The following is a 25,443-nucleotide window of genomic DNA, read 5'->3' as shown; positions in this document are numbered from 1 at the left end:
CTACGAGCGTAGCATCGATGTCGTTGCATTGCAGGCTGGGCAGCCTGACCATTGGTGGTCATCGTTGGGGAAGGAGCGCCACGTGGGGTCTGACCAATGATATCATCGCTGATAAAGCCACGAGACAGAGGTAGCATTCACGACGCATGGCCAACGTGAGTGGTGTAGGGAAGTGTGCATAGATATGAGTGTAGAGAAACGATGATTAAGGTTACAGCTTGCGTCAATTACATTATGTAACACGTTCTTCATTCGTGTCTCACTTTCATAGCGAGTGAGCGAGTGATATCTAATGCAGGCTTTTCTGCTGCATCACCACTACTGGTATCGCTCCAAATTGCAGTGCCGCATGCCTGTCATTCCTTTATACATTAGCCAGCCAGACCTGGCTCAGACTTTGTTCAGCTCGTAAAATAGTAAATACACATCCTTCTGCATGTTCAAGACCTCGGATGTCTTACTCTCCTTGATCTTGTCGTCGCTTATACGCCACCACCTGTTACTAGTTTTCTTTGACTTCCGCCTGAGAGGATTCGACTCTTTTATCGATGAGGCCTTCTCCGATGCTCGCTCCTTCAGTGATCGTACACTCCTAGTACGGGACAATGAATCGCTGCCGGTGCCTGTTTCGGTGGAAGAGGATGCCATTTGTAGTGGATCAGACTCGGACATGCGCGGTGCAGAAGTTGGTGCTGGCCCTCTTGAGGACGCAGGCATGGTCTCTTGTGAGGACAATGACCGTGTTGAGGGAGAGTTTAGTGTGGGTGTGGATGGGACTGGTGAGCCACGGTCGATGGTGTTGGGAAGATTAAGTGCTGATATGCGCGGGCTTTGTACAGCTGAAGGAGCTACCGATGGTGCTGCTGACGGGTATGGACTGGCCTGTCGGCTGTACGCACCCTCCGTACCGAGCGTCGCATTGGTGGAGAATGGGAGAGGCTGCACTTGACGACGGAAAGATTCGTAGTGACCGCTATTATGACTGCCCTTGTGTGTGACCATTCCAAGAAGCCGGTAGTTCTTCCGGTGTAGTATTCCGCCCAACGGTAAAGCTTCGGGGAAGGCGACCTTGGCGAGATTCTTCGTCGAGGCAGCACCGATGGCGAATGTCGATCGCGACAGATGTATCGCAAGAACTTTGGGGAATTGCGAAATGTACATGTGGCGCGCTATGCGACGCTTGGGTGCCTGGCTCGAGTCCGGAAGTTCAACGCCCTCAGGCGGGTTCTCAGGATCATCCTCCAATGCTTGTCGGATCTTCGCGATGTCTGACTGCAGCAGGGCCTGTGCATCCGAATCCGTTGCTCGCGAGAGCTGGTGGTCTTTGCTCCTCAGCGCATGTTCCAGCCGGCAGCGCTCGCACTTGAAGTCGTCTATGTATTCAACCTTGAGCATTCCGTCGAGACAGGCGTTGAGGGAGGTGGAGGAGGCTTGGGGTACGTTGAGTGTCAGGGTGACAAAGGTCGATACGGAAGGCTTCGGCTTGAAGTGACATGTCTGGCACTCAATCTGCGATTCAATCTTGCCCTCGAACGGGAAGCCCTCCTCATCCGCGGGCGCTTCATCGTCCTCCGGCTCTTCCTCTATACCATGGCTACTAGAACCCTCAGGGGGTGCTGCGCCGAACTGACGTTCAATGTCCCTCCTTTCCGATGCGCCGTCTTCGGTTGTAATCGTGGCGCCTGCCCGTGTCGCTTGTCGCCTGGCCTTTCCGCCGGCGTGGTATTCGTCGCATAAGCGCTCGGTGACGATCTGAAGAAATTCTTGCGCGTCCTGCTGTTGCCGGCTGATGCGGGTGCCGAATGCGTGCTCGAGCGATCGGATGAAGGGTTGGGGAGAAATCGTTTTCTTGTATATGGGGCGCTCGTTCAGCCGGTCGAGAATTTCCTTGAGTCCATGGGTGAGGATGCCGCGCTGCAGACCCTCTAGCTTTGCGGGCCTTGCGGTCCCTGTCTCGGCGTTGAGTCTTTCAGGGTCCACATCATAAACTTCGGGACCGTCGAGCATGCGCCTATGCGTCTCTCTTATGAGATATATGCGCAAGTCTGGCAAGCCGGCGAGCGCCTGCAGCACCGAATTGATGAAGCAGTCATTCGCGGCATTGCTGAGGCCGACTACGCCCTTCTTCTTGCCGCTGGCTGCATTGGCGTCGTCGTCGAGGAAATACGTCGGGCCAAAGACGTAGACGAGGGTAATGGCGGCGAGGGAGGCTCCTGCGGCGTAGGTTGCAATTGTGAGGGGCTTCTCAGGCATCTTGCGGCGCTTGTCACTTCCGCTACCGCGGGATTGGATGGAGAAACTGGGGTCGTGTAGGGTGTCGCGAACGCTGTGCTCGGTCGTGCTAAGGTTGTACGGCGAAGATGCTATGGGAATGGCGTAGGGTGTGTCCGACTGCTGCAGAAGCCATGGTCTGACTGCTGGCCAGCTTGGGATATTGCGCTGGCCGTCATCTGTCGTTTGCTTGTGAGGCGGGCGCAAAGTATGCCGAGCCTACGGCAAGTAGCACCGGCCACTCGCACCTTCCGCCCTCCGCCGCAAGGATCTCCACATCTGGTGGACGTCGTGCATTTTTCTTGAGATTAATCCAATCTCACAACGACACGCACAATGGCTTCGCTGAGGACGTCCACGCTGCTCCCGCAGTGCACGTCATGCATCAGGAGGGTGACGCGGCAGAATTTGGACGTCTGGGGGTCCCAGCAGACTCGCAGCATCTCCAAGAAGGCGAAGGAGGCAGAGCGCAACATCATCGTGAAGCTGCTGAAGGATGTGCCAAGATTTGGTCGCGCAGGTACGATGCAGCTACTGCACAAGTTTGACATGTGCGCTCTGGCAAGCCACTGAAGCTGTCAAACTGACCGCAAACATCACCAGTCCAATATGGCTAATACGTCCAAGGCTCATATGTCCCCCTCAACCCGTCTCTCATGCGCAACCGATGGTTCCCCGCACGCGTCGCCGACTATGTACCCGCTACCCAGATGAAGCAGCTCAAGGCGCAGGACGTGGACATGGCCCGTGACTTCACATATGGCGTACGACTGAATCTGGAGGAGGTCGAGGAAGAGGAGGACGATTTCGCGAAGCAGCCAAAACACTACGTGCGGCCGATTGAGATCAACGTGCTCAGCGTATGTTTATATCAAACCGCCATTTCTACGCATACTAACAAGGACAGCCTGCACGATCCATGGAACTCCTCGACGCCTTCGTACCACCCACGATCGACTTCTACCGGCAACGGATCGAGCAAGAAAGCCAGTCCAGAGACCGCATGGGTGCGTCTGGTGCGGCAGACATCCTGACCGCAGCCGCAATGGGCAAGAAGGCAAATGTAGACGCCATCTACGGATCCGTCTCGACTGCAGATCTGGTTGCAACCATAAGGGGAGCGCTCGCCCACAACGACGAGGCGGCTCGTGTAATACTGAACGAGGCGGACGTCAAGTTCCTCTCAGGGCATGAGGAGGGCGACACATCGCGTGTGAAGCAGCTGGGCACATTCAAGGTGGAGATACGGCTACCAGGCGTAGAGGAGCCTATGGTGAGGAACATCCGAGTCAGAGCGAAGACATCGGAATCATGAGGCTGCATCAGCCGGCTGCTACGAGCCCCAGACCCCAACCTCGGACATCTGGAGGCCCAGGCCACACCTTCCGAGGATCCCTCCGCCTCGCTGTAAAGATATACCTGTGCCATCCATGTCACGTAGAATTCCGCATATCGGAAAAATCAGACAACGCCTCAATCACGATCACGGTATCGCGCATGTGTACAATTCAGCATCATCAGAGTGACTTCATTGGTGGGACCTGGTGCATGCCCCGACGTAGCTGAGTAACATGGAAGAAGTGGCTGGCTCGGTAATTCGAGGCGTAAAGCGACAGCGTTTTGCGGCGAGACTCGGGCAACATGTCACCTGTGGACTGCGATGATGCTTCACCGAGCTAATGTGAAAAAGACAGCCCACTTTACTTCCGCGCTGCCGAGCGAAAGCGGCCCCGCCATGACTTCAGAGCGCGGCCGTGAAGCATCATCGTGTATCAGACCAGGCGCATGTCACTGCGCACTGCCATCACCCACGGTTGGGAGTGCGGTGATTCAGCGCAGCGCCATCACGGTGTGAAAAGAATTTGACAAACCAAAGGTCATGGTATCGGATACAACGTATCGGGACTTTTGTGGGGTGATGTTTGCTTTTACTCGAGCGCGGGTAGGTCGACTTTGGTGAGGGAAGCTGGCGCGACGCTGCGCGTTGCGTCACTGCTGCGGTCATTACAGTAGCGGGGTGGTTTTTGTGGTCCGGTAACCCCACTACCATGTTTGAACTTTAACTAGATAGCTCTCAACACTGCGCAAACTTCTCTCTCCATACCACACCTTCCTACAATTTCAGACACTGAATTGTACTCTCCATTACACACCCAAACTCATACCCAACACATACCCGATACAACAACCAACATGGCTTCCAAGGTTCTCAACGGCAAGTAAGTTACATCGACCCCGCTCGCATGATCGCGACCTGAAGCTAACATCTCCCCCTATAGGACCGGTGTCATCTACGGTGAGGATGTCTACAACCTCTTCAAGCACGCCCAGGCCGAGGGCTACGCCATCCCCGCCATCAACGTCACCTCCTCCTCAACTGTCGTCGCTTCTCTCGAGGCCGCCCGCGACTCCAAGTCCCCCATCATCCTGCAGATGAGCCAGGGTGGTGCCGCATACTTCGCCGGAAAGGGCGTCGACAACAAGGACCAGAGCGCTTCCATCCAGGGAGCCGTCGCTGGTGCCCACTACATCCGCGCCATTGCGCCCGCATACGGCATCCCAGTCGTTCTTCACACCGACCACTGCGCCAAGAAGCTTCTGCCATGGTTGGACGGCATGCTCGATGAGGATGAGAAGTTCTTCAAGGCCAATGGTAAGTTCTGGCTGTACGAAGTGCATTGAGACAACTACTGACTTGGTATCTTTGTAGGCGTCCCTCTTTTCAGCTCCCACATGATTGATCTCTCGGAAGAGAGCAAGGAGGAGAACATCGCGACCACCAAGAAGTACTTGGAACGTGCTGCTCCCATGAAGCAATTCCTCGAGATGGAAATCGGTATCACTGGTGGTGAGGAGGACGGTGTCAACAACGAGGACGTCGACAACAACAGCTTGTACACCCAGTATGCCACGTCCCTCTGCACATCTCACTACATGACCGTATTAACTCTTTTCTAGGCCAGAGGACATCTACGACATTTACAAGACGTAAGTTTTGACTGTTCGAAGTCCATGTGAGGCATACACTGACTTCGTACGCAGACTGTCGGAAGTCTCCAAATACTTTTCCATTGCTGCCGGCTTCGGCAACGTCCACGGTGTCTACTCCCCAGGAAACGTCAAGCTCCGCCCTGAGCTACTCCAGAAGCACCAGCAGTTCGTCAAGGAGAAGACCAATGCCAAGGATGACAAGCCCGTCTTCCTCGTTTTCCACGGTGGCAGTGGCAGCTCTGTCGACGACTTCCGTCAGGCTATCTCATACGGTGTCGTCAAGGTCAACCTCGACACAGATATGCAATGGGCTTATCTCTCCGGTGTCCGCGACTACGTCCTGAACAAGAAGGACTACCTGATGTCGCAGGTTGGCAACCCAGAGGGAAGCGGCAAGCCGAATAAGAAAGTACGTATCCCTTTACGACTGACTGCATGATATACGCTAACGTCCGGACGGTTCTACGATCCTCGTGTCTGGGTAAGTTCTGACTCTACGACGTGCATATGAAACATATACTGACTTTGCGAAGGTAAGGGCTGGAGAAGTGACCATGAGGTAAGCAGCGTCTAAACGAAATGCATGTGAGACATATACTGACCTCCAATCTTCAACTTTGTAGCCAGCGCTTGAAGACTGCTCTCGACGATTTCTACACCGCCGGCAAGGCCTAAGAGGCTTCTCGACAATCGGAAGTGGAGATGACTTCGGTCACTGGGGAACGGCGTTGGTGGAGATGCATGAGAGGACGGCGGTGACATAACCGCGGTCCTGAGATGATGCGATCATGGAGTTGAGGACAGAAAAGGGGCATGCCTGGACATATATATTCATGAACGTTACGAATGTCTCCTCGAGAGAATAGGATTTTAGTATCCTTATATTTTGCCCCTTTGGTGCAATGGTATCCTCTTCTATGTTCCAGCCTCGAGATGGTTCTGTTAATGAAGACCGCAAGTACGCAGTGGAAATATTCAATATGATATGCTGAAGCACACTATGCCGAGAGCGGAGAGTGGTTGAAGTATGACTCCCCATGTCCTTACTCAGGTTGCTGAGTCTGGCTCTGGTCGAGTTCTGTTGTGTAATTGGATGAAAACACTTCGTCATTTCATGTACTTCAAGTGCTCGAATACACAGCGTCTTACCGCTTGCGCATATCAGTGTGGTTGGTAGGTTGGCATGACCGACTTGACAATGACACTGGAGAAAGACATGTTATCTCTAGATATCATCATTCAACTGTGTGTGCAAAGATTTGCGTGTCCGTATTCGTTTCGATGCATTCATCTATGACATACCTTCACGTCATCCTAGGAAATATCTGAACAGGTCTGCAGCCTACATAAACATAGAAACCTGCAAAGTAGATGCCCTAATGTCGATGTAGGCTTCAGACCTGTTCGGGGGTGTCCCTTGTATGAGGTGCCCTCGTAGCCATGCAGCTCTGGAGCCCATCGCAACGTGCCGGATGTCATGCTCCAGCTCGACGCGTGGGATCCCCAATGCGGCTTAGTCCAGCCCTGCCGGCAGCGCGTCCTTGAAATCCCGGGCATGACATCACATCGTCGAGCGTATGTCGCAATGCGCTTTCCCAAACTACGCGCAAAGGATGCACATCGTGGCAAACCCAGAAGCAGGTTGCGTGGCAGCTACTGCCCGCGTCGAGTACTTATGCCGGCACCCCTCCTGGCATCTTGTTCACGATTACTCTCAATACACACCCTGATACACCAACCTATACGCGTCTCTCCACAACTACACAAGCTCCTCGACTGCTATCCATAATACACCTAATATCCACATATCCGACATGACTCTCGGCGACTCTATCCGCAAGGGTGTGGGCATGGTTCACGTAAGTTAGCTCTATCACTGCGATGCATGCGCCTAGCTCAACCTCGTCGCTTTACTCCAATCTCTCGAGTTACCTCGACATCGAACTCATGCTAATAAGATGCAGGGCACTGGCGAGGCCATCCGAGGCAATGCCATGTCCATGGTCGATGAAGCGAGCGGCGACAAAGCGAGCGCAACCAAGAACCAGGAGATTGCCAACAAGGGAGTCGACGAGTGGGATCGAGGCTACCGAGGCCACCCTGCCGACGCCGGTGTTACTCCTGCTGACGCCGATGCCCACCGCGAACGCATGAACACGACCGGCACCACGGCCACAAACTACGGCTCGCACAACTCCAACATTGGCAATAAGGTCGACCCCAGGTACGACTCTGACCTCGACCACAGAGGTACCGCGACCGACTCTACAAACGCTGGACCGCATTCCACAAACGTTGGCAACAAGATGGACCCGCGCTTCGACTCAGACGTAGACCACCGAGCTGATCCTACATCCAAAGTTGGCGGTACGGGCTACGAGACGCGTAGATAGACGATACACTGAGCACTTCAACATCAATATACCCTTTTCCTCGTACATACCGATCTTCTTCGATTTGTTCTCGCTGACGTCACAGCTCATGTTCGTTCATTACTTCCTACAGCGCAGAAAGACGGTACAGGTGAGATTGAGTATTCCAAATGACTACATACTACACAAACTCCTTTTCTCAGCACCTTGCCTAAATCAATGCTGATGCTGTATAGCCGAGAAAGATTTTGCCGAATGGCAGCCGTCGCAAGGCTTCGACGATGCCTGGCACCCACCACACGAATCCCAACATGACCCGAACCCTCCGCACGAACACCGCGGTTCAATCGGCGGCTCATCCGGATTAGAGGCTGCGAACAAGCTCGACCCTGTGTTCACCGTCGGATCGGACGAAGAGTCGATGAAGTACACGGATCACCCTAACATCCACCGTCTCCGCGGCTCGATAAGCGGCGCTTCAGGTCTCGAGGCTGCTCAGAAGCTTGACCCGCCTGAACAGGCGACACCGTATATGCCAGACGAAGTATCGGCTCGTGGCCCCGGCTACAGCCAACCCGAGCCTTCCTACCACCAACCGAAACCTACGCATCAAAGCAGCGTTTTGAACATGCTTGATGAAGACGTCGAACCAGAACAATATCCGCCTCCGAACCGCGCTACCACAGAGCCTGCACCGCAGTACGATGACGGCTCTGAGAACTCAGCAGAGTCGGGAAGGTACTCGCCCGACTCAGACGACGAACTCCATCGCATATCTCGCCGCCGAAGCCGTAAGTTCACCCTCCGCAGGCTGTCGCATGTTTTCGTTGAAGGTGGCTCGCCACATGTCTTTCGCAAAGGTGCTCAGCGCGCAGCAGCCTCGGCGTGCGCTTATGCTAATAGACTGTGATCTTCAGACGCAAGAGTGGATCCACCCAGTACTTCGAGGGGCGAGCCGAGATCGACGACGAATCCTCATAAGAGCGATCTTATGAATAGGTTGGACCCTAGGATTGATCGCGCTGCGGTCAAGAGGTCAAAGAAGAGTGATTGTATCTAAGAGAGCGTGGCTGTTGAGTGCTAGTGGGGCTGCGACGGACTCAGTATGTCGAGCTCAGTCGTGATGCTGTAGAGACATAAATGGCACAATGCATTTCTAGTTCACTGTCCCTCCATCTGTGTCGAATGAACAAGCTGGAGACATTGCTACCACAACCATTGACGTATACGAGCTATTACGAGAAATGACCATGATGATGATCAGCATCATCGACTCGATACTGGTACCTCATAATCCTACACATCGGCAAGACTGTCACATGTATTTTTCCCGATATTTTTCAGCTGTACTCGGTACACTCTGCAGCTCTACACCACGTCGCAAGGTTCTCTTCAGCTTGAATAAACACACATGTATTCTTCAACGCTGCTCAACCGAACAACATGGAAGAGGAACGTTCTGGCTTTTGTTCTGCTTTTCATAGTATGTACTAAGCTTGTGCGTTGAGGCACAGCCATGACAAGTATTCTGAGGCATTTTGCTACTTTTCGGGATTCAATGCGACAACAGTCATGTCTGTAGTATCGGGCATATTTTATACGAGGGAGGACAAAGCCCAGGAACACACAGTTTAGAATCCTTCAGCTTTTGGAGGCACACATGTTTTCTTGCTGTGAATTTTGATGGATATGGAGTCTTTGGTGTTGTGTTTTTTCGATCAATTGTAAGGACGGAGGGGGGAGGAGGAAGCAGGAGCATGATAATCTATGGCTTTTGTTTGAACGAGGGACACTTTCATGCAACGTTTGATAATATCTTTTGGTTGTTCTCAATCATAGAGCATAAATAGTGAGACTTAGTGTTTAGACTCTGGCAGAGACGCGAGACCAGATCATAATACTGGTCGTACAAGATTTTGAGTCGAAGTCGACTGACATGTTTTGGCTTGATGTGGGTTTTTGGTTCTGGATTGCATGATTGTCCAGCTTGGGATTTTGAATTCCACATTTGCTTCTGGAGGAAAGAGCGGGAAGACAGGCATCGGTTGGGTACGATCAGACTTTTGGTTGCGCAGTCCGGAGAGGGAAGGGACATGCGGAAAGTTTTCAGAAGTTTTGGTACAAAAGCACCACATGAATTTCCGGTAATACTGTTTTGGTGAAACACCGACGAGGTGTATGTCGATGAAGGAAGGAGGAGGATGTGGAAGTGGTTGTTTTTATACACGAGAGAAGCGACGGTCATGTTCTTTTTCCACGGACAGTTTCGTTATTTTTGGGAAAGAAGGACAAAGAACAGCGCAGACATGGGATCCACCCCCTCTGGTTTTAATAGCCACGGGTCGTGAAATCGAAGGCATGGAGGGGTTGCCCGGGTCTCTTTGGTCCACAGACATGAGAAAAGTCTGAAGGTGTTTTGGACTTTGAGACTTTTTGGTAGAGTGGAGGGGAGGAGCATAGAAGTCGGACATGAACCTTTTTGGTATTGTGTCCGGCGAGCGGAGAAGAGAGCCACATACGCGTGACATGCGGGGCTTTGGTTCGCAGACATCAAATGCGTTGCCCTTGTTTTTGGAGAAATGAAGGAAAGTTTTGGTAGTGATGGAAGAGCGAACGGGTGGCAGAACGCAAGCCTTTTATACCCGCTTCATTAGTGCCAAACGTCTACACGTGCGCATGACGATGATCACGTCAATGTCAAGAAGATGATGACGACGTCGTCTCGTTCAAAGTATATCCGGTGATGGTACGTTTGCACGGTTGAGGTGTATGTAAAACAATGCGTTGTGGGCTGATATTAGAGAACACTAAAGATTAAACTACTACCAAAAGCTTTTGAACGTCAACCTCAAAGTACTGCAACGCATGCATACGTGCTCGCCCACAGGCCGGCGCACGTACTACCAACCGCTGGGTTCCACTTGACAAAATTCGCCGCACTGATCTTGTACTTTGCCGAAATAGACGAGCAATTATCTCCACTGACGACGTAATGAAAAGATTTGCAGCTTGTCGTCATACCCTGCTGATAAGGTGTAGGTGTTGAAACTCCGTTACCAGGGCGGGTCGAGGTGGCTGGAGCCTTCGTCGTAGTCGTGGGTGTGTGCCCGATGGTAGATACGCAGATGTACTGATTTACGTAGTCAGCAAGCGATCTATGGAGGCGCAAAGTACGAAAGTAACTTACAGTGTCGAGCCACAGGCTACCGCAGTTTGAACCGACAGCGGGGTTCCAGGAGATGATCTGAGCGGAAGTGATACCCTTCTCAGCTGAAATTTTGGCACACGTGTCGCCTGACTTCACTATGTAGAAGCTGTCGCAGTTACGGACCATGCCGTCCTGAACTGGAGCTGGAGTGGAGATACCGTTCCCTGTGGTTGTTGTACTGGGTGCTGCAGAAGTAGGTGTGTGACCGATAATGCTAACACACGCGTATGCATTTGCCCAAAGACCGGCACAGTCGGAGCCAGCATTTGGATTCCAGGCAAGGAACTGAGCAGTGGAGATACCATTGGTTTTGGCAATGCTTTCGCAGTTGTCACCGCTGTTGACATAGTAGAATGATTCGCAATTGGAGACGATGTCTGGTTGAAGTGGAGAGGGTGTCTCAATACCATTAGGAGGTTTCGTCGTTGCAGGCGGTGCGGTAGTCGATGGCGACGTGACAAGTGTAGAAGAATGGGTTGTAGTAACGGCCTTGGACGAAAAAGTAGATGTGGGCTTAGATGACGAAGTAGTAGTAGGGAGTGGCGTTGGGGAGGAGCTAAAAGAAGGCAGGCTTGGAGCGGGCTCATCCACAGTCTCCACGCAGTACGAGTTTCCAACAACAAGACCAGCACACTCAGCAGTGATGGAAGGATTCTGGCTTATGTCAATGAAGTCAATCTTCAGATCTGGAGAGGATAGGCTTACCCAGCGACGGAACTCCTCGAGAGTGATGTAGTTCTCTGTCAAAAGTGAAGAGCAGTCTCTCTCCGAGTCCAGATCGATCCACCATGAGCAGTACTTGGTGGTTTCTCCATCATATGGAAGCGAAGGAGTAAATCCATCACGTTCAACAAAACGAGGTGCTGCCACTACGAGCGCAGCATGTAGAGCGCCGACGCTAAGAAGCAGGCTTGCTGGAGAAGACAGTAACAGCATCTCCCGATATCGGTGGTACAACTTATTGATGAAGATGACGTGGTTAGGTTCTTCTTTCACGCGTCACTGACAAGCAATGTCTTATATTTGCCGTCAGGTGGTGAGTAGGTTCCAATCTGTGCTACGAGAAGCTGCTTGCAAATTTGCCCTGTCTCTGATTCTAGTGCGCCAGTCCAGAGTAGTCACCCGCGTATCTAGAGATGGGTCCATTGAGGCCCATCTTCATCATCCGTGAGGCCTGTCCGTCGGCGGCCGAGTGTGCTGCAATCCATGGATGCCACCGGGAAAGCTCTGATGCGTCACTTGAGCGCTTCCTCTGCTAGGGTGACAGATCACCGGGTGTCGCCCAGTCGCATCGCGTCGAGGCTGGTCCAGTCTCAAATGATCAGAGTGCTCGTCAATTACTCCATGGTGTGAGGTCTGCATATGCGCGGGTCTCGCATAGGCCCGACTCGCGCAAGCATGTATACTGCAGGAGTTGAGTCCTGGTTCAGAAGGTCATATCCGATACAATACCTCAGCATGTTTAGTGCCCGATCCTTCACCAGTGATGTTGATAAGCGCGCTCTTCATATGTAGGGGGCGAAGTTTGGACAGGCCACGGATGTACCCGACCCCTGGTATGTGTGCGCAGACGCGGGTACGCGGCACAACGCAAGAGAGACTACCTCAAATACAGGAAAGATAAGCTGGGGCAGAACACCGTGTGGTCACCCACTTAGGTAGGTTGCTTCGTCGGTCAATATGGACAATTCACAGATTGGGGTGATAGTGTTCGCAGGCGTCTTGGCAGAAGAAGCCATTGTGAGGCTGGAAGCGGCGCATTGACCCTCGAGCACCATCAGAACAGGGAAGAGTCAAACGAGATGAGACTGGGGCGAAGCACTTTACCCCGTGCGCTATCGCAGACTTTGCGCAATGAGTGCAATTCGATGAGGCATTTTTGGCGCAAGATTTTTGACACCACTCAATCTCGTGCAATGATAGCCGACATATGTGATAGCATAAGTTATGTGCAGCCAAGATATGCGGCAGCCTCATATTGTATAGAATCAAAGACATGATATTCAGTTCAGCGCGATGGGACGGTGGAGTCGATTTCAGGCTCATGGCGAAATTCAAGTTACACCTTTAAGAGATTGAAGGGCAGTTTCAGGAGTAGATACGTGAATAGCGAATATGATCATGATTGATCAACCTTTACATAGCCCACAACCCTCCAAGTCCTCCACTTCTGGCCACCGCACTGAGCTTGTTGGCTATAGCGCTCGAGACGATAGAAACAGCAGAGGCTGTGGTCGAGGCAACAGTAGAAGTAGTTGCTTGATTCTGCTGAGCCTTGAAGATGTTGAGAAATCCAACTCCGCCGCAAAATGTATTTTTGTCGCCCGTGCATGTCGAATTGCAGCTTGTTTGGTTACTCGCCCAGTTGCCGCCGACATAGCTACCGCACCAGCATTGATTGCCATGTTGTACACCAGCGAAACCAAAAGCGCGGCGGTAACAGCTGTTCTTGCACTTGGGAATCGTGAGGGCAGAGTCGCCGTTAGGATTCATGTTCTTTTCGAGGATTGGCATGTCCGGGTCTTCCACGTAACAGCCGAGTGACGTCCAGACAGTTGGAGATGGAGCAAGAGTAGCAACGCTAGTTGTAGTGGAGGAAAGCTTCGAGCTTGATGTTGTCGTTGGTTTTGTAGCGTTTAGCTTCGTTTCGGTGACGATGCAGTAAGATACCCATGGGTACCACGGTTCGCAGTTCAAATTGAGGGAAGGGTTCCAAGCCGTAAATTCCTCAGGGGTGACGCCAAAAAACTTGCGAACGTTTCGGCAAGAATCCCCCTCGCCGTTGTTATACCATTCGACGCAGTCTTTCACGGTGTCGGGATCATATTGAAACAAAGGCGAGCCAGTGGAGATGGCTCGACGCGCCAACAGAACGGCCGATAAGAAGAATGTTGTCTTCATGGTGAGATTTTGGTGGAACAGAAACGACTGTGGTGTGAAAGATGGTGTGAGGTCGCAAACGAGGGACGCAGCTGTTGTCGGGGCGCATCGGTGATGGCAGCGTTAAACGCCTGCTGTACTAGGTGCGTGCGATCAAAAAGCTAAGAATAACACCACCTAGGTAGACTATTGGAAGACGCCCGAGTCCGACTCCTTAGGCCCAGGATGGTCTTTCCCTGTCAGTGTTGTGAAATCTAGTGCATATCCTCATGCCTGGCGTCGCCTGCAGGTAATGGCGATTCTGCAACCGAAGTCTGTTGGGCTGTGGATATTTCCCCGGGCGGTGTCCGAATCCATGCAGCGAAAAACGCTGATTGAACGACAAATCTACACGTATCATTGTTGCCAATATGCGTTACTAGCAACTAACAATCATCGCCTTCCAATTCTGGCCACAGCACTGAGGTCGCCTTACAGTACATGTGCCCAGACGGTCTTGCAGGCGGCATGGAACGCGGCTAAAGAGCGGCCACGCGGGGGTGTCCTCATTACAGTTCGCGCGCGTGCCCGGGCATGGCACCAGCAATCTACCGCTCTTGGAATCGGCCACCGAAAAGTTTGAGTCGCGCGGAAGGTGGTGGGCTGAGGATTGCAGCCCGAACGGGAAGGTTCGTTGGGCGGTGCCAGTGCCATAGAGGAGCCAAGGTGCGGCGCGGTTAGAGCCGCCGCTGTGGACCCTGGAAAGGCGGATGCCGCCTTGCAACCCCCATGCGGGGGTAGCCCATTTGCCTTCGCTCACTCCGACTTGAACGAGAGAACTACGCCGCACGCAAGTTCTTCCACCATTTTAGCATTTCTCTCTCCAACGCTCGCTGCTCCAGTGCACCGACGGAACACCGACCCGCAAACGTATTAGTGTCATCTTCGGCAGTTACTGCAACATGGCGACCTTCCACCCATTTCCACGTCTACCGTATGAGCTGCGCATGCAGATATGGGAGATGACAGTCGAGCCTCGGGTGGTCAACGTTGAGTTGACACGTCAAAAGCCTATTCGCCAGGCTTTCTACCTCACCTCGTCTACGCCAGTCCCGGCTGTTCTTCAAACCTGCCGGGAAGCGCGAAATCATGGGTTGTACCGAAAGGCCTTCTCCGAAGTGGCTGTGCCGGGGCACGGATCCCAGTGAGTGAGCCTCCATCCCAAGGTCCACGTATGTACGCTAAGCGCTATGCGACAAGCAGGTATGTATGGGTCAATTTCGACATCGACACCATCGACATTGCGAAGTCCGCCTTCACTGCCTTTGAACCAGTCGCCAAATTTATCCAGCTCTTGAGGTTTGAGCGCGAGATGCAGTCTGAGTACTTTTATTACGACGAGGTCAAAGACGTCCAGGACTTTGTAAATGTGAAGGAGATACATATATTGCCTTTAGACGGTCTACGCGCATGTGTTGGAGCAACAGAAGAACATCTGTGGCCTTGTGGCGAGGAAAATGTCTTCTACATTGATCCCCATGATAGCACACGAGTTTTCAGAGGCGGTGATGGAGAAGATGAGATCGTCGAGCTATACCCTCTCATGTAATTCTTCTAATATAATTTGATATATTCCAAATCGGTGTAGCAAACCCGCAAAGGCACTAAACGAAACATCACGCCAGCCGACAAGTCGCGATTGACATCTCTCGTCATCCTTGCACCCGAAGAGAATATAGTAGCAAGATCAGCTTGGAACTTACCTCCACATACTTTGGAGACATAGTTAAGTGTAGTAGCGAAAGCAATGAGTGTGCTGATCGTGATTGAGATAAAGCGAGACAATGGGAAGGCTTGGGATGGACACCTCTCTGTTATTTGATTATCGAAAGTTCTTTTCGCTCTAAACAGCTCGCTCTGTTCACTTATCGCAAATATGCCATTAGAAGATCATCAATGACAAGAATACAAGAAGATTTGCCATGATTGTGGAGATCATCAATGTGTTCGTGCACCGCCATCATGCCGCATTTCACGTCCTCCTCCCGCATTTCTTTGCCCGATTTTCCATGTATTTGTAAGACCTGAAGACTTGCAGATGCTTTCTTGCAACCTTTGCGTCTTCGGTGGTGCCGTGGTAAAAGGTATTGCAGAACGCCGTGATGCGCGCACCGACTGTAGTATCCCCGTTGGCCCTGGCATTATTTGCCGTTCTCGCCCAGTCCACCGACTGCATGCCATTGCCTGACACAGGATCTGTACCAAGGTCCTTTACGGCGATATTGTTCACATTCGATCGTCTGGCCTCGGGAAGAAGATGGACGCCGTGGTCACCAGCGCGGACTCGGTTGATCTCATTGCGTGTACTGTCGAAGTCGTCAAAAAGATGCCTGTCTCCAGCGTCCGGATGCTGGCGAAAGACGTAATCGACCTAAGAACGTTTAGAATAGGGACGTATGGTCGTGAACGAAATTAGCTCACCCGGTTACCCAACTTTCTCAGGTAATCGTTATACTCCCCATTAGTGCCTTTCATTGCTTTGCTTTGTGGTAGTCAGCTTAAAAGAGTCCCACTCGGTACAAGCTAACCGATAGCCGATCGTGTCAAAGGCATTCCTACTTACTATACGGGAAAATTCGGTACTTTCCCACCGCTCTTTTTTTGATATCGCGAGTAGCAATTCAGAGCAGTTGCCTCCAAATCGATCTTGCCATTACTCTGGTAGACAGCATTACCTAACGTCTTCCAGGTAAGTTTGTCTTTCTTCCCCGACATAAAGTCTTGGAGTTCTTCATAGGAGCAGCGGCCTCCATTTCGAGAACCCACACATGCCTCGTATCTGTCTGCGATGTGCTTAGCAAGAAGAGTCTGTAGCTAGTCCATACATACTTACCACCTCGACAGTGCGATGACCCTTTCGAGTTGTCCCAGTCAAGGCATCTGTATCCAAACTCGCGATCTGAAGCTGGACGGAGCCCCTCGATCTCATACGCTTGAAACAGATGCACGCGCTCAAGACATCCTTGGTAACCTCCAGCAAAGGCAGTTTGTAACAAACAAAAAAGAGCAATGACAGGCTGCAGCTTCATCTTGGAATGCAAAGTAAGATCAGTGAGCGAAAGACGAACGCTGAGACAACGAAGATGTTCAAGAACCGACGCAGAACTTCCGCTTCAGGCACACCAAAAAGAGAGCGAAATGCTCGACGAAGCTCTAAAGATGGCAATCTACGCCTTCTCTGGACGGAAACTGAATAGTATCATCTCCAGCGAGGACCCTTACTTTTCGACTGGGGTCGACTGGCATACGGAGGTACACCCCAATTGAGTTCAGTCTCTGTAGAGTATGGGGGGATGCAAATGAGTCTAGATCGAGACACCTACATGACATACTCACGGGCGCCCTGCTCATACGGCGCATCAGTGTTTAGCCGTCGGTCCGATTGACGTCCCTGGAGTGCCCAGGTGGTTGTGACCACGCCACCAATAGTCCCACTGGGCGGTTACTTATCTCTGATATTTTGGAGAGCATGGGGGCCATCATACTGCATTAGCGGGCCGACGGAGGGGCCCGCGGGTCAGATGCAATAGTGGCGAGGTCAGGCCAGGGATGTCGCGCGTCCTGTCCGCGAGGGCCATGGCCCGAGCACGGGCCAAGCTCACAAGCGAGAAGGGGTCGCGCTGCAGGTCCAGCAGAGAGCCGAACTTCCCCATCCACCGTACCTGCATGAGACTGCTTCCAGACAACATGATCCATGCACTGTCAGGTGCGGCGGGGGCCGTTTCCGACCGTCGAAACATTGACAATCGCCTCGATGTACACAAGGCAAAGATAGGCGGGTGCTATCAATTGCCGTTCCCAATTCTCGGCTTGACCAGCTCAGCCGTTGTTCAACTCTCCCAAGCTTCCCTTGCCACGCATTCTATCGTGGAACTCTGTCATGGCGAAAGTATCTTTGCGCAGCATTATCCCTTATGCGTTGCTTGTTGGGGGCGTTTTGTAAGTTACACTTCGTTTGCTTGTGGTGCAAATCACACCTCAGCTTCAAGCATCCTCGCTCTTATCAAATCACTTTGATTTCCCCAGTAGTACTTCAAATTGTTGTACTGACAGCATGTGTTAGGTCCAATTCTTCCAGCGTGGAAGCAATTCGAAGAGGCAACGAGAACGATGACCTTGACGAATGGCTAGCAGCAGCCCAAAGCGTGAACTCAGCGGCGGGCGACCTGTGTCCCGTACCCTGCAGCACAACGAAAGATATGACATCAAGAGCCGAATGGTTCTTGTATCCAGATATCGGACGGCTTGCCGCTTGTAATGAGACGATGCTCATTGACATGGTCGTTCAGAACGCCGAGGCTGATCTTAGGGAAAACGTCGTCACTCGGGCATGTACTGCAGACTACGTGTCGGTAGCCAGATCCTTCTTCGAACCCGACGGGGAGAAGGCCTCGCTTTGCACAACCGCCAATCGCGTTCTGGAAGACGTGTCGATCTACATGCATCAGCCAACGACCGGGAACGATGCGTACTCAAGCAGCCACCTCCTCTCTGCCGGACGTCAAGTTATCAATCATCTCGCATTACAAACGCCTTCATGCAGCCATAGCGTCATGGAGTTCGCATACTCTCAGTCTTCAGCTATCGGTGTCTATGCCGGAGCCGAGGTTCATCAACACGGTTTGACCGCCGAAGTTTTGAATAAGTTCTTGCTTCACGTTCAGAATCAAGGCCTTTCCAAGACAACTGTCGTTCAGCTGTGCGCAGCTGAAGGGCGTGGCGCGGACTATAGCGTAGGCATCGTGGCGACCAGTGCGAAGAACCTACCGTTCGTACAGACAGCTGTCAAGACTTGGTCGGATGGCGAGTGCGTCTCCCAGGCTGATACAGGCGAAGACTGGATGCAGGTCACCATTCGCATTCCTGTTTCCGTGGAACACATCTCTGTCAATGGCACTAACTCAACCATTCGTTCTCGAAACATCTCGCCCGCTCATTTGGACACGAGAGGACGTCTCGACATCAGAGCAGACTGCAAGACTGCGACCGTCAGAAGTGGCGATGGTTGCTACGCCATCGCCGATCGATGCGGCATCAGCCAGACCAACCTGGAGAAGTACAACCGCGCCAACCTCTGCACTACGCTTGTCAAAGATGAGGTCGTGTGCTGTAGTAGCGGCACATTGCCAAGCACACTCCCTTCTGGCAATACAGACGGTACTTGCAAGACGAGGGAGGTTGTAGAGAAGGATGACTGTGGCAGCCTCGCGGCCAAATGCGGTATCAGCGCGAACGACTTCATGAAGGCTAACACCAAGACGAATCTCTGCTCAAACCTTATGCCAGGGCAAAAGGTTTGCTGTACTGCCGGCAAATATCCTGATCTGAAACCCAAGCCCGATGCCGGCGGAAATTGCGCGACCTACTACACCAAGAAGGATGACAGTTGCTCGAAGGTTGCCATCTCCCACGACATTACTGTGGATGACCTCATGGAGTTCAACAAGGGTACATGGGGCTGGAATGGCTGCAAACCAGAGGTCTTCTATGCAGACTTTCTCATGTGTGTCAGCAAGGGCTTAGCACCTATGCCTGCCATTGTTCCGGTATGCTTTTCCTGATCCGCACTCTCCAACCTGTTACTCTTTCTGACGCACGCCTTGATAGAATGCGATCTGCGGGCCAACGAAGAACGGCACCATACGACCGAACCCGATCACCGCACCTGCGAATATCAGCACACTGAACCCTTGTCCATTGAACGTTTGCTGCAACGTCTGGGGCCAATGTGGTTTGACTGACGACTTCTGCACCGTTAGCAAGTCAGAGACCGGTGCCCCGGGAACGTCTGCCCCCGGAAAGAATGGATGTATGTAGTCCACAGTCATTCGCATTCATGGAGGTATACTAACGTGCTTCAGGCATCAGCAATTGCGGCAGAGACATCATCAAAGGCACCGCTCCGGCGAACAAAATCAAGATCGCATACTACGAAAGCTGGAACTTCAATCGACCATGCCTGAATATGCTAGTGACGTCGATTCCCGAGGACTACACGCATATCCACTTTGCCTTCGCGAACGTCACTCGAGGGACATATAAGCCAGAGATTACGGACGAGACAACTCTGAAGGAATTCGAAGAGTTCAAGAAGATGAAGAACGTCAAGAAGATCATCTCTTTCGGTGGCTGGGCGTTCAGTACCGAGCCTGGAACATTTCAGATCTTGCGTGAGGCGGTCTTACCGGCCAATCGTGCGACGTTTAGGGACAACATCATCAGCTTCATTGAAGAGCATGGGCTTGATGGTGTCGACCTCGACTGGGAGTACCCTGGAGTAAGTCCCTGAGCAATTGCTGAATTCCATATGCTGATAGGATATACTCAGGCTCCCGACCTGCCCGGCATTCCGACCGATGATCCTGTCAACGGCGTCAACTACTACCGACTGCTCGCCAGCTTGAAGTCAGCCTTGGGTTCTTCCAAGTCTGTATCTTTCGCGGCGCCCGCGTCATACTGGTACCTCAAGTCCTTCCCCATTAAGGACATGGCCAAGACTCTCGACTACATCGTATATATGACATACGATCTGCATGGCCAATGGGATTACGGCAACAAGTGGACTTCGCCTGGATGCGACACTGGTAACTGCCTGAGATCTCATGTCAACGAAACTGAGACCAAAGATGCGCTATCCATGATAACCAAAGCCGGAGCAGACTCCAGCAAAGTGGTGAGTGATTATCAATGATGTATGTATAGACCGTCACGCTGATATGTTCGTAGGTTGTGGGTGTCTCTAGCTATGGTCGCTCCTTCAAGATGGCGCAAGCTGGGTGCGATTACGAATACTGCAAGTTTACCGGATCTCCCCGAGTATCCGATGCGTACCAAGGCCGATGTACACAGACTGGTGGTTATATCTCCAATGCTGAGATCCAGGAGATCATCGACAGTGGTAACATCCAGAAGAAGTACATCAAGGACGGTTCAAACATCATGGTCTTCAACAATACGGAATGGGTCGCCTGGATGGATGATGAGTTGAAGGTCACTCGATCAAAGTTCTACGACTCATACAACTTCGCTGGAACTACGGACTGGGCAGTGGATCTGCAAGATTGGCATGGGTAAGTTGATGAAAGAGCGTGAGACTGAGCCTCACTGACTAGAAGTAGAGTAGATGAACCTGAGGATTACGAAGTGCCGATCGACGAAAACTACTGGGCTGCCTGCGAGGGGCAATTCAGCTCACTGGATCAGTTGAAGGACCGCAAAGGCTCGATCCCCGGCCACTGCATGGAGCAGTACATCACCGATGTTCAAATCTCTGTACTCGATGGAGCGCTGAAGAAGTACAAAGATCTGGTCGACAAGGGTTACGATGATAAATTCGACACCTACGCTTCTTACGTGAAGGACCAGATTCCCGACCAAATCAACAACTTCATGGCAAGCGACAAGGTTGACGAGTACTTTACTTGCACGGATCACAAGAACTCGGCAATCTGCTGTGATGACTGCATGTATGCCGGCTGTAATCTGAACTGCATCAAAGGCAAAGACTGCAAAGGAGGCGCGGGTGACTATCCCATGGAGAAATGTCCAAAGATGGAGTTCAAGGCACGCCCACTCACGAGCGACTACATTCCAAACGCGACATTCACCCTCAAGGACGAAGACAGCTTTTACGACGACCTCTCCAAGACTTGGGGCATAGACAGAGAATGGATCAAGTTTGGCAAGCGCGAGATGCGAGTCAACAACGGTTGCCAGTATTCCTCGGACGCCAAGGCCTGTATGGAATGGAACAACAACTTCTTCAGGAACTATCCTCTTATGGACCAAAACAAGGTCGAGATCTACAACCCCAAGGATATCATCGGCGACTCCTACTCCAAAGCCCAGGACATGTTGTACCGCTTCCAAGACATGTCGCTGGCAGGTATCTGGGACGAACAGATGCCCGAATCTGACATGGTCGACTCCACCTCGCTGCCAGCATTCTCTACCGAGGAGGCCATTGTGGCTATGGAGAAGATCGTAAGCAAGGCTAATGAAATAGAGAAGGCGGAGCGCGAAGAGTTCATTCTGAACTTCATCATGGGTCTCTTGTTTTTCATCCCGTTCGCTGGTGAAGCAGCCGCAGGGCTGACTGCTGTTCGCTCTATTGCCAGACTTATCGGCACGGTAGGCGACGTCGCACTTACAGTCTACGGCGTAGTCCAGGATCCAGAAAACGCCTTTATGACTGTGTTTAGCGCCCTTGCAGGCGCGGGAGTCAGTCGGAGTGGGTTCAAGGGTGCGGCAGCCTCAAGACGACATATGAAGAAGGAAGATTACGACAGTCTCGGTCCTGTAAAGGGAAAGCTCGATTTCGTAGAGGATTTGAGAGGTGCTATGTGCCCGATTTGAGACGGTGCATGCGTCCGCTTCGAGGTAAGGTGAAGCTGTTTGCGTCGAGACGAGGGGCGTCGCGCGATGGTATGATGCGGCGCGCCGCTTGTTGGGATACCACCCCATACCGGTACATCGCGAATGCGAATATATACACATGTATTCTGTGAGGGTTTCCAATCCCCTGAAATGGTTACATTCATTACGTCCGCTCTATACATTGCAAAGGCATGGTGAATGAGTGCGAAGTCGAGAAGTAAAGTCATCTGCCTCCGTATGCATATTTGCATCTCATTCAAGACTTCTCGTCAAGAGGCAGATAACGTGCGGTGTACTTGTTGTCGCAACGAGTATATGCTGTTATCGGAGTGTACGCAGTGACCTATGACGTAGCGTATGCTGAGGCAAGCTTCGTGATCACCTCCGCCGGCCCGCAAATCCACGAGCAAGATTCACCACTCCAGCCTCACCACTTCCGCCCCAGCGTCTTTGTTTTTTTCAGCAGTGCAACATTCAGCTATGGATCAATGGTTCAGTCAGAAAGCCAACGCCGGTGAGAAGGCCTTCCAAGAAAGCACCAAAATTCTCTCAGACTATCTCTCCAGCACCACAGACACCCCACCCGCAACGACTGCATCAGCAATCGTGACCTCTGTCAACGCCTCATCAAAACCCGCAGATACCGGCTTCGAAGTCACAAATCTACTCCTAGACACAGTCGCACAATTCTCCACCTCACACGACCCTATTATCGCCCTCCTTCCCGCCATCCGCGCCATACCCCCCACCCCAAACCCAGTCTACTACCACCTCGAATCCATGCACCGGGAAAACTATGACGGCATATCCGGACTGCGATATCTCTGGAAACCGGAAGATAAGCAAGCGACCACTACGCCGGGTGACAGATGGGTTAATTATAATGTCTTCACTGCCAAATTGGCCACCTCTGGATACGACAACGGCTACTTTATGTTCGGCTTCTTTTGCCTACGTGACACGCTCGAGAAGGAAAGAGAATCAAGAGAAGACGAGGTCGAAAAACACATTCGCCCTTTTTCCCTCGAGCGTTCCGCGATCGGTGCCGATGACGTGCTAAACTACGACCTAATAGCCGCAGCTGATTGGGTCGTCACAGGCGCATCTCACATGTACCGCTTAGGCAACTCGATCTTTGTAGAAGGGTTGGAGAGAGGTATCGCAGTGAAGACGGACTTTTGGAACGGAGAGCCGGGGTTGTCGTCGGGAAGGTGGAGGCTGTGGCAGAGTAGGTTTGAATATTTTGCGGAAGAGCCGTATGTAAAGGAGGGGGTGAGGGTGCTGTGTAAAGCGGCGGTTGTGGCGATTGGGAAGGTCTTGTTGACAAAGGTGGATTGATGGTTTAACGAGCAATGTAGAACAAGCAGGATGATGGGGTTTGTCATGTTGCTTCATGTACACGGGATGGTATCGCACGATGAAGTGAGTTTCAATCGTGGAAAAGAGAGCCACTCGGACTGCGACATGCCCCGCTCATCGTAAGATCTTTCAATGTGAAATGCGAAAGGTTTAAGCTTCGACAGTGAATGTGTATAAGCCAAAGTCGAGAAAGAAAACCCATGCTGAGTTTCTTTGCCCTTTTTGAAACCTCCCGCCCGACCGCAGCCATCGGCGTCTTTCAAACTTCTTTTGGTCTTTCCATGACAGAAGACCTGGTACTTTTTGGTAAACTGCAAGAAGCAGTGAGTGATGAAGAAGAAGGAAGAGCGCACAGTCTCGCGACCTTATACACGCCCTCATCGCCAACTAGACTCTTTCCGGCGACCAAAGTCGAGGCATGGGTGACAAGAAGCGCGAGCGGCACTTTCATTTCTGATACCGCAATAGTTTTCGCCAACATGTAGACACTCCGGTAGTGTTTTGGTATATCCACAGAAATCGTAAATTGCATAAAGCAGACGCAACAGACATCGGTATCTCCGCTTCCGCTTTCAGACATGCATGATCCCCGAACATGTTTCTGTTCATGTCAAGAACGCAGTTGTCTTTTTGCCGAAGACATGGCCACATAGAAGGGTTCTTTTAGTCCGCCGACGCCCATGTAGTCTGCAAAGAGGTTTTTTGGAAAGACTGGATCATGACGTGGCTCTCTGGCAGTTTTCAGGAAAGGAAGACGGACAGACATACATATCCCGCATCTTGCTTTCGATACTGGAAGCATATTCCATACTTTTGGATAACCTTGGAGTTCCCAGGAGAGGCGAGAGAACATTAGTGACAAGGAAGTGTATTTTTTGATAAAGCAGAGGAGGCAGAAATCATCTGCCATGTCCAGCCACTTTTTAGTTTCCGCTTCTCAGAGATGTGTGAGGAGAAGAGAAGGAGACCAGCCATAAATGCTTCAGGGTGGTATTTCGGCCAGGCGAACACATAGATCTAGTCCAGTTCCGTTTCGAAAACTCCAGGCAGAGTTGGAGAACACCATATGCCTGTGGACCCGACGTTTCTTTTTGATCGAGAAGGGAAGGCCGCAAACATCGGCAAGAGTATTATATGATTTGGTCGTCGAACCTGGGAATGTTGTAGAGGAGAAGAGAGACCGCACAGCCATGAAGAATGTTTGCAGTGGCTTTCTGGTAGACGAAGAACATGGATGCGTCCGAACATTTTTTGAAGTATCGAGGGAAGGCAGTCGATGACACCATTCAAGTAACGGAAGTATGTTTTGAGAAGAACGGAGCCGGGAGAAACATAGGAACCTAGCCCGGTGGTTTTTGGTGTGGGTATTTTGGAAAGAGGGAAGAGACAGAGCGCCCATATGGAAGACGATGTGATTCTTTTCGGTCACCCCATCATCGGAAGTTAATATGATTTTGGAAAAACACAGAAGGATGTAATATGAGGAAGGAGAGAGATAGACAGCATCGGAGAGGGATTTATATGCACACAGCCAAGCTAGTCGGGGTTACGCACGTGAGTCCTTAAGCCCGCACATTAGTCACAGTGCTGACACGGACGTGTGCGGCATCGTTTGCAACCATCTCCACCACGTCACACAAGCCACATGAACCGCGAAAACTCAGTAAACATAGTATTTTGCATCATGAAGCATCATCTCATTCCCACACCTATCATAGCACTATCTATACCCAGCTAACAAGAAACGCCAAATATGCATTCATAAACCCCACCCTATTTGGGTAAATAAAAAAAGAAGATTCCATCGACCAGCAAGTGTTGAAGCCAAGCCAAGGTGATGTAAATGTAAAGACGCCAGAACACCCACGCTGGGGGGTGCTTGTTGAAGAAAGAGGCCTACCCGATAGAGCCCCGCACCTTTGATGCAAAGAGGAAAAAAGAAAAGCC

General features: G+C 51.7%; 6 protein-coding genes across 6 annotated transcripts; 5 read left to right on the top strand and 1 right to left on the bottom strand.

Annotated features, from left to right (window-relative positions):
• Positions 1-390: 390 nt before the first annotated feature.
• Positions 391-2,253, bottom strand: J4E78_009618 (uncharacterized protein; the record flags this gene model as incomplete). The annotated part of the gene is made up of 1 exon (XM_049370207.1): positions 391-2,253. The coding sequence occupies one exon, from the start codon at positions 2,251-2,253 to the stop codon at positions 391-393; it is 1,863 nt and encodes a 620-aa protein (XP_049218207.1).
• A 354-nt stretch (positions 2,254-2,607) lies between these two features.
• On the top strand, positions 2,608-3,586 carry J4E78_009617 (uncharacterized protein; the record flags this gene model as incomplete). Its single annotated transcript, XM_049370206.1, has 3 exons — positions 2,608-2,791; positions 2,899-3,131; positions 3,179-3,586. 3 exons carry the CDS (start codon positions 2,608-2,610, stop codon positions 3,584-3,586), a joined length of 825 nt encoding a protein of 274 aa, XP_049218206.1.
• An 878-nt stretch (positions 3,587-4,464) lies between these two features.
• On the top strand, positions 4,465-5,937 carry J4E78_009616 (uncharacterized protein; the record flags this gene model as incomplete). Its single annotated transcript, XM_049370205.1, has 7 exons — positions 4,465-4,490; positions 4,551-4,924; positions 4,982-5,174; positions 5,230-5,259; positions 5,314-5,671; positions 5,796-5,821; positions 5,886-5,937. 7 exons carry the CDS (start codon positions 4,465-4,467, stop codon positions 5,935-5,937), a joined length of 1,059 nt encoding a protein of 352 aa, XP_049218205.1.
• A 1,139-nt stretch (positions 5,938-7,076) lies between these two features.
• Positions 7,077-8,615, top strand: J4E78_009615 (uncharacterized protein; the record flags this gene model as incomplete). Its single annotated transcript, XM_049370204.1, has 4 exons — positions 7,077-7,121; positions 7,227-7,647; positions 7,871-8,425; positions 8,590-8,615. 4 exons carry the CDS (start codon positions 7,077-7,079, stop codon positions 8,613-8,615), a joined length of 1,047 nt encoding a protein of 348 aa, XP_049218204.1.
• Positions 8,616-17,448: 8,833 nt separating this feature from the next.
• J4E78_009614 (uncharacterized protein) lies at positions 17,449-22,116 on the top strand (the record flags this gene model as incomplete). The annotated part of the gene is made up of 7 exons (XM_049370203.1): positions 17,449-17,540; positions 17,840-19,307; positions 19,369-19,570; positions 19,623-20,038; positions 20,090-20,434; positions 20,488-20,831; positions 20,880-22,116. 7 exons carry the CDS (start codon positions 17,449-17,451, stop codon positions 22,114-22,116), a joined length of 4,104 nt encoding a protein of 1,367 aa, XP_049218203.1.
• A 366-nt stretch (positions 22,117-22,482) lies between these two features.
• On the top strand, positions 22,483-23,475 carry J4E78_009613 (uncharacterized protein; the record flags this gene model as incomplete). The annotated part of the gene is made up of 2 exons (XM_049370202.1): positions 22,483-22,487; positions 22,635-23,475. The coding sequence occupies 2 exons, from the start codon at positions 22,483-22,485 to the stop codon at positions 23,473-23,475; spliced, it is 846 nt and encodes a 281-aa protein (XP_049218202.1).
• Between the last annotated feature and the right edge of the window lie 1,968 nt (positions 23,476-25,443).

The sequence above is a fragment of the Alternaria triticimaculans genome, assembly GCF_023758025.1.
Source record: "Alternaria triticimaculans strain BMP 0046 chromosome Unknown scaffold_21, whole genome shotgun sequence".
Lineage (NCBI taxonomy): Eukaryota > Fungi > Ascomycota > Dothideomycetes > Pleosporales > Pleosporaceae > Alternaria > Alternaria triticimaculans.
This window is presented reverse-complemented; position numbering and strand designations above follow the sequence as displayed.